This window comes from Pocillopora verrucosa, chromosome 9 (genome assembly GCF_036669915.1).
Source record: "Pocillopora verrucosa isolate sample1 chromosome 9, ASM3666991v2, whole genome shotgun sequence".
NCBI classification, from domain to species: domain Eukaryota; kingdom Metazoa; phylum Cnidaria; class Anthozoa; order Scleractinia; family Pocilloporidae; genus Pocillopora; species Pocillopora verrucosa.
The window spans coordinates 22,850,995-22,859,956 of record NC_089320.1 but is presented as its reverse complement, the minus strand read 5'-3'; the positions used below and the strand labels follow the sequence as shown (position 1 = coordinate 22,859,956).

The following is an 8,962-nucleotide window of genomic DNA, read 5'->3' as shown; positions in this document are numbered from 1 at the left end:
ATTATTCATTGTTCCTGATAAAAGAATGCCCTAACCGTGCTTCATTGCGGGTAACTTCTCTTTGCTACATGGCTGGACGACAGTCTCTGGAGTTCAAACATATTAGTTGGCATGCGATGTTTTCAAAGCTTATTTTAACGTTGGTTGGTTTGAGTCAACTTTTACCGCGTTAGCGTAACCTTCTAAACTAATGCGTTACAGAACGACCTGCTAGAGGAGTTATAGGTTCCTTCATTATGGCTTGTAGAAAGGCTTTCAAACGGCCGCATCAATCCTGTGACATTCTTAGTACCAACTTTTGGTCTACTTTGATTCTCCGTTTTTGCCCTAAAATTGCTGACGTACCATCCCTCTTGTCTTCAGTAGAACGCGGAGATTAATGCGATGGTCATCTTTAACTCTTTATATTTTGAAATTAAGGAACAAGTAGCCCTCTTTCAATTGCATGATACTACAAATTTGCATTTCTTGACAGTTCAATGTGTTCGCTGCGGGTGATCGTGTTGACTGTCCGTGATGAACTAGCGTGAGAACTTCCAAACTTTTGGTTCTGCAATCTCGATTTTTCTTGGCATCTGTTCCAAAGTACCTCTAACGTTCTTCTAATGTCGCGGTTGAAGATGGAATAAATGATTGGATTTAAAACTGGCGATAAAGACATCAGGCCAAATGTAATCAGGTCGTATTCTTCGTAAGACGTAGAAAACTGAGAACTTCTTGCAATCAAGTAGGTTCCTCGTGGCAACCAACAACACGCGAAACAGATTGTAACACCGAGGCAGGACCTTATTGCTTTGCTAAACTTTAATCGTTGATTTCTCGAGGCATGGACGTTTAATTTCCGCACTCGGTTTTCCTGCATTGTGGCCGCGCAAGAAATTCGAACATAAGCAAAAACAACTCCTCCAGTTGCTGTTAGTAAGAAAGAAAAAAGAAATGCATCAAAAGTGCCGTTCAAGGGCTGAAAGGAGATTTCTGGTGACAGCATCCAAATTAGCTTTAGAAAGTTCATTCCTGGTAGAATCCACACTAAAAACAGAACTTTGCACACTTTTGTGACGCCCATTTTAATGCAGTATGTTAGTGGATGGAGAATTGCTTGATATCTGTCGTAGGTTAGGGCGCAAATGCTGAGGAAAGATAAGCTTAATACATAATCTACGGCCGTGACAACTGCTGTAAGCCACTGAGGTACGGGTGACACTCCAAAGTACAACATCTTCCATGGTATCGCCACAAAGCCGACCAAAATATCTGCAACGGCCAAGTTGACAAAGAACAAGTTGCTGATGTTGTGAAGTCGCTTTTGCGTCCAAAGCAAAGTGCAAATTGCAGTGTTCAAAATAGCAATGATTAAGCTCATTGAACCAAACCAGCAGAAGATAAAAACTGTTTGCCAAGAGGTGCCATTTATATTGCCCAAGGTTTCGTTCATTTTTTAAACGAAGTGGAAGAAAATTAGTTTTTTCATCGATCGACGTAGTTCGTCAAATTCAGTTTTTTTTTTCTTAAACGCACGTTATCTCTCTGGTTCGGACTTCAGTGTGTGCAACAAACCAGTGATTTCCCGTTATAAGCTCAAAGGAGAGAAAATATGGCAGCTATCTAGTTATTACATGCGTTTTTCACCATACCCCGATGCATATATTACCGCACATGTGAATTTCGCACCTGTCGTGATCAAGAACATTTCAGACTTGGGTTGATTTTCACGTTCCTCCAGGGCATCAGAAGGAAATATTGTGATTATTAAAGTGCAAGAAAAAAACCCTTGGCTCCCAAACTGATATCATAAAAGGAAAACTCCTCCTTAGTTACCATGATGTTCAGTGATGATTTTCTTTTTCGATATTTCGCAAAAAGGATCAATTAACACGTTTTTTTCTCATCCAATAACAGCTTTCTGTAGTAAAATTAAAGACCTAAAGGATACCACAATGAAAGCTACCTTAAATGGCATGGCAGCTGTCCTTCAAACTAATTGATAATCAGGTAAACTTTCTCAATTCATGGAATTCAAAGTAAACACACTCTGATAGTTTGAATTTGCAAAATGTGTAATGAAATTCTGTCGGTGACTCACTCATCAGCTCTCTTATACCAAAATTGTATATAGGTTCTTTGATTTTATCGGATACTTTTGTGAAGCTTGACTCAGATTATGAACACCAAAATATGTGCTGCTCGTACTCAATTATGTTATAAATTGCTTCAAGGTAAAGTATCTTCCAGCTGCCTTAAGAATTTATTTTACTTGACGACGTGAGAATATTGCACCGGAAAGTTATTTTTCCTTGTGTGTTTTTATCCTAACGACTTTGAAAGGGATGGAAGTCGATAGGCTTCATACTTGTTTAATTAACGTTTGACTGTTGTGCAGTTCTTTTTATCATTCGAGTAGAAAGGTTCGCAATGATTGCAAACAACGTGGGTGTGAAAGTTTCGTAATTTTTTAAAATAAATTGACGTAGTCTGTAAAAAGTAAACAATTTCTAACTGATTTTTTAATTTTCTGTTGCCATGAAAACAAAAACGTGACCCGGAAAAAATTATATCACGCATTACCCTTCTTACTTCAATCTTCTCTTTTCATGCGAAATGAAAAAATTAACAAAAAGAGGTTTTTAGGTTATTGCGAGTTTTAATTGGAAACGACAGCCAATTTCTAGCGGAAGGCTGAACAAAATCGCTGTTTGGGAGGCAAGTAAAAATGACAGATGACTGGGGCCTGAGGAATTGGGGCAAAGTAAGATCTCTTTCTTATGACTGAATTGGGGAGCAGGGCGGGAGGGGAGGGAGGGGAGGGAGGGGAGGGGGTCGAAACTAGAGTTCTTTGATTTTGCCGATCCTGCAGACTGTTATAAATCGACTTGCATTACGCACTCCCAGTCTTCAAGTCTTCATGACAGAAACCATACCGTCTATTTGGTTGATTTTAAAGTAACACTATTTCTCTAAGCTTCACTTGTATCCGGAATGCTGAATGTCCTTACGTCACATATACTTCCGGTTTCCTACTCCATCAGTGACGTTTCAGTTAAACTTCAGCATGAGTAGGTCTATCAACTTAGGACAGTCGACGTGTTCTTAGCCATCTCCTCTTAGTTGGTACAAAGTAATAAAGAGGGGGAAAAATTACTATCTCCTTGGACGTTAGTCTACGAACTCGAGCTCGTGGAGGAGAAATTCAATGTTAAATCACATAACCACCTACTGTCAAGAACCCGTTCTGTAAAATGTAATCTAGCGTCTAATACTAACTGAACCAACAGTAATAAAAATAACCATGATAATTATAATAGCAATGAATAATGACGATGATAATGGCCATAGAATCCATCTACTGTCTTCACGCAATACTTTTGGCTCCGAGCAGTTAAGCCAAATACATTGCATGAATAATGTACCAAATTGATTTTCCTACAGTTACGTTTTCCAATAACTTGTGTAACGTATTGACTTCGTGATCGTCGAGCCCTCGTATGCCGGTTGCATCATCATTGACGACAACACAATATATTTAGCTGCCTCAATCACCCCATGAGTAATTGGATAATTCCGACTCGTGTAAGTCTTTCGTGTCATAGGATATCCAATAAATTTTTGGTCATTGTTGCAGTCAGTTACGGGACGAAAATGTCGCACGAAATGTGGATATGGCCACCTAAAAATTGAGAATACCAAAAGAAAATAGTTGTAAACTAACAGAAACAAATTTCTCGGAAGTGGAGCTGCCGAGCTTCCATGATATCGAGTAGAACTATGTCGTTTTAAATACAAAAAAGATAATATCGTATCCATGAAGCTCTGGTACATTGTACGTGATTTTAGTCACAGTTGTGCACACTTGTGACGTCATGCAACGTCATGAGAACGAGGCGATGCATCCCACTTCAATCATTTACAGACATTATATCTCGATTGTAGACGGTTATATCAACGAAAAATCACCTTAGTTTGTTACGAATTATGATTTCAAGAGGTTTAGGTTCATTTTCCTCTTTACTCCGAGGAGTGGCATCTCGAGTTGCTGCAGCCCCAGCGCGAAGTCATTACGCGACGAATGCGAGGCCACGAACGTTTGGTCGTGTTTCTTGTCATGTGGAAAAGCGAATGAGCAGTTCGTCATCAGGTAAAAGTGAGGTAGATCATGCTTAAAGAATATGAACAAAAATGGAATCAAGGAGGCAACCTCGTTCAGCTTTTGCTGTTTAATATGTTCGTGACTACTGCTAAAGACTACACTGATACTTGTCAATCAATATGTAGAGTTAAATTAAGCTTAACATGCTACTGAATGAAATTTCAGCGATGACAAATTTTTTGGGACTCAAGAAAACACCTGTCTGCATACCCTAAGCAAGTACATTTCTCTTTCTGGTGGGCCAATTTTTTTTTCTCAGTAAGTTTCTTCTCATATTAGACACATTCCACGAGGCCAATTGGATAGCAGGTTTTCTCTGAGTCACCATTCTTTTTGTATTGGTTGATTTCTGGCAGTAATGTGAAGAGAATACAAAACCTTTGTTTCCCAGACCTGTTGCTTGGTTTTGGTTTTGATTGGGTGACAACTCACTACCGCCCTACCTTAAAGAAACAAAAACAAATTTTTTCATTGATTATGTTACAGAGAGTGGCATACCCATGATGCATCATGTATCAGCTTTTGACAGATTGACTTTGATTGCCACAAGAACCATGAAACCACCAATACCAGCTGAAGTAACGTGAGTAAATGATTTTGTGAACCCCCTCTTCTACCTGTTAGGTATTGGTTGTCTTTGTGTTTGACTCATCATGAAATACTCCTGAGCAATGATCTTTTGAAATCATTGGCTTTTCCTGTGCACTAATCACTGGCCCCTATATAGTTCTGGAAATATGATGCTGTAAACTCGAAATTTTTGCTTTTTAAAGAGCAACAAACAGGGAAGTGAACTTCTCTTGGTGGTTTATTTTGGCTTTGTATTGGTTGTCTCTGTTTGACTCATCATGAAATATTCTTGAGCAAAGATCTTATGAAATCAATGGCTTTTTCTGTGCACTAATCACTGGGCACTTTTCAGTTCTTGAAGTGTGACTTTTCTTTTATAAGAGCAATAAATTGATAAACAAACTTCTTTATTGGTTTATTTTGGCTCTGAATTTATAATTTCTCACCTTAATTGTTTTGTTTTTTTAACTCTAAATTTAGGTTTTGGGAATAGAAAAAAATAAGGTGCTTGTAATACTTGTAGTTTAGATGTAAAATTCAGTCGAAATAAATGGTAAATTTTATAATACCTTTAAAAGATAGTTTTGTCTCCTAAAAATGTACAGGGGGTTTCTTGCAGAATTCAGTGTTTAAAATGAAAAGTTATATATACTTGCTGAATTAAAACTTTATACCTACAGCAGATAGATAGATTGGAGATAGCTTTGGTTGTATTTTACATCCTATACTGACTTAATCCACATGGGAGGATAAAAGCATGATAGTTTGATTTATTACACAAAAACTTTCCTTAAGTATGTAAGAAATCCGCTTAAAACTGTTGGCCAATTTTTCAACCAGGAGTTACTAAGAGGCAATTTTTCCTTGCTCTAGCAATAACTGTCAAATAAGCAGAAAAGGAGAATTAAATAAAATGTCAAGTGGGGCTCTCTATTGGTTTAAAGGACAAATTTTCAGAGCTAAGACTGTAAGAAATGTTTGATAAACTGTAAGGAAAGTTGAGAATAAGAAAATGCTTGTGTTGATCAATATATCTTAGAGACCTGTGGTTATGGAGAATCCTCTGATTTAATCTTTGTTAAGTGTTGACTTGTACAGTGTTCTCCCTTATTTTGAGCATGACCGGTGAAATAAATTTTCAAACCGGTAAAGCAATCCTTTTACAAGTTGAGTTTTCAAGAATTCCAATCAATTGTTAATGGTAATAAGAGGTAGTACAGGCAATAAATGTTACCGGTTACTGCCTGAAAAGGAGAACACTGCTTGTAGCCTTGACTTGTTTTAATTTAAAAATATGTTTAATGTCTGCATTGGTTGCTTAATCTGATGAAGATGGCAAGAATATTTTATAATGTTAAGAGACTTGAACTGATTATAATGCTGTCATAATCAATGGATACTGAACACCTTGTATGTGCTACCTGCTATCCTGTATCAAATGTATCACTCACTCTCTTCTTCATAAGAACACACCAGATCACCCCTTAAGAAGTGAGTGGAATTAATAAGTCTTATTATCCTTGGTAATCTAAGGGTACACCATACCACTCTTTTTAACAATTGTGAGAGGAGTTTATGGTCAGCTGGTGATTATTCCTTTGTTACATATTTTTTAGTGCAGCCACTATGGAAAGAGCAAATAGTAGACGACGCATTGGAGTGAATGGAATCATGATTATTCTGACTCTTACAGCATGTATTTACATCATAAAAAGTTCTCAGAAGGGTAGAGAGGAGCAAACATTGGTATCATTACATGAAGTGAACGTGCAAAGATATGAGAAGCTCAGACAAGAAGATGCAGAGGGAGCTGCTGCAAAGGCTAACAATGGAAAATAGAGGGAGTGTAACTTAGCGCTTTTCCTTCCTAAAACTCAAACCTGACTAAGTTTTAATATAGTTTTGTCTGTCATTAGTGTTGGTGTGCATAATATGTCACCTCCTGTTTCAGTGGATTGCATGATCTGTAGTGAAAATGTATTAATGATTTTGCAATGTAGAGATTTAAGTGCATATAATTTTTTTCAAATTGTTATGCTAATTAACAACTATTCACTGAAGTGGAGGTGGCAATTTACCAAGCTGTGAAGCGGTGAGGTAAATATTCACTTCTACCCATCAGCACTGAGGTGAATAGTTGATTTAGTATATACTAAATCAGTGAGCTATTGTTGTACAAAAAGATGATTTTAACTCATTTATTCTTGCAATGGTTACAATATTTTTGGGTGCAAATCCTGTGCACACTGCTTGGAGGTGAATAGCAAAGGATATTTATAGTGTGAGTTACAAATCAGAGCACACCTTCAGGGCTATCCACTGTTTTAGTATATTCCAAAGAAGCCTATCAGGTGAAGTGATTGCTACTCACGTTTTTTACCTTGAAAAGGCAATGGAGGTAAAGTTGATAAATGCAGCCATTGGGGTGAAATCACTTTAATAGACTTGTTTCATGCAGAATAACTTTTGGGTACTTTCAGCAAAGCTCAAGAATACAAAATGCAATTAAATACTATCTTAATAATACTTATTATGATCCATGAAATATTTTTGATTGGTCTAAATGAAGCACGTGACCGAATATCCCCCCCCCCCCCCCGCTAAAACTGGGTAATATCACCCAAGCGATATTCCCTAGTTTTCAAACCTTACGTCCACTTCGATAAGTCTTTATATTAAACGTCAAGATGAGAGAGGGTTTTGCGGTTCTTACAGAATAAGGGAAATCCTTTTCTTGTTCATTAAGTCGTACCAGAGAATCTTCTAAAGAAAACTTCCCACGATGCATACCATAAGCCGTTCGTAAAGATTTTTTCATGCGCGTTGCGAAATATTTGAAGGATAATAAAATAAAATAGCCTCTAGTTTGCGCGAAAATATTAACAGATATTTGTCCTTGGACATTATCTGCTGCTTGAAGGTCACAGTTTTCCTCAAGATTTACTCTCGTAAAGTTGTTCGCATCTTGGAACAGACAATGTCCGCGGACAAATATCCGTACATATTTTTAGCGCCAAATAGAGGCTACTATTTGAATAACGATACAGTTGTTCAGAAAAGTTTATCTTCATACCATTATTTGAATAACAGTATATATCTTGTTCTTCTCCACATTATTTTTATTCCACTTCCAATTTTTAAGTCTCCAACAACCCAAGTGAAACAAGCTTTATATCAGTCTGCGTATGCACTTTGTCTACGTCCTTAGTCAAAGTTCACAATAAGAACTGGCTACATGCACGTCCATCAACTATCATCTCTATTATCTAGTGAACGACGATAGCTGAATTAATATTCATTCCTTGGAGGAAGGTTGCAGACTTACGCGTTGTTCCTAACTTCCGAATTACGATATAATCAAATATTTGGTTACAGGGGAAGTTTGGCGAGAGGGGTCATGCACTATGAACAGCATTCGATGATTGCACAAACAACCATTGTTTTCAGATAAGTCATAACAACTGCATGTTTCCTTTTGCAGAGTCCTGTCAAAACAACGTTTATTAACACTAGGTTTCTATGATTATGTTATGCCGCGTTCAGTATTTGCTATTTTCCGTAAAGAAGCCTGGCGTGAGAATGTTGTATTGTTTAGTAAGGGCTGGAGTGAACTTGATCCAAGCAAATTCTCGCTTTGTCAGATCTTGACGCGTCTTAACACAAAAAAGCAATGCAAACCTAAATTACTTTACTTATGACAGGAGCCCATTACTTATGATTCTTGATGATTATGATTCAACTCAGTTGACAAAACCAAATTCCCAAGTGCCAATTAAAAATGTCATCCTTGGAAGGGTGACACCTGTGGTCTTGTGACAAGTTTTTCTTTTGTGCCTCCTATTCTAGTTCTAGATAGTGATGATCAAACGTCCTGAGAATTTTCTTGTTGTTTAATCTTCCTGAACCTAATATGTCACAAAAGAAAACCTCTTTTATTTTGTTCTGGAAAAAACTGTCAAAAGACACAAAGTACGCGATCTACTATATAACCATAAACAATTGGAGGTCTTTTCACGAGTGAGGTTTGACGATACCTGGTTTTCACTTGGCGTTCCATTGTTGTTAAAAGAATAAAAAAGATAATTAACATGTAATGAAGAGTTAGCCATTCAAAATTCCATGGATTATGCTTTTTCAGCATATAATATACACCGACCCAGAGGATGAATAAATCAAAAGTGTTCTTTACGCAGTAGACTTATCGCTTAACTAAACTTAGTGTTGTACCGTTAACAGTGAAATGAAAAA

General features: G+C 37.2%; 2 protein-coding genes and 1 pseudogene across 2 annotated transcripts; 1 reads left to right on the top strand and 2 right to left on the bottom strand.

The window, feature by feature from the left end:
* Nucleotides 1–8,962, bottom strand: part of LOC136283584 (uncharacterized) — a 215,570-nt pseudogene that overhangs the window by 42,149 nt on the left and 164,459 nt on the right.
* Nucleotides 53–1,808, bottom strand: LOC131777615 (trace amine-associated receptor 2-like). The gene has a single exon (XM_059093929.2). The coding sequence runs from the start codon at nucleotides 1,433–1,435 to the stop codon at nucleotides 452–454; it is 984 nt and encodes a 327-aa protein (XP_058949912.2). The 5' UTR covers nucleotides 1,436–1,808; the 3' UTR covers nucleotides 53–451.
* LOC131777601 (protein FAM162B) lies at nucleotides 3,884–7,244 on the top strand. Its single transcript, XM_059093913.2, has 3 exons — nucleotides 3,884–4,132; nucleotides 4,631–4,727; nucleotides 6,331–7,244. Exons 1-3 carry the CDS (start codon nucleotides 3,970–3,972, stop codon nucleotides 6,551–6,553), a joined length of 483 nt encoding a protein of 160 aa, XP_058949896.1. The 5' UTR covers nucleotides 3,884–3,969; the 3' UTR covers nucleotides 6,554–7,244.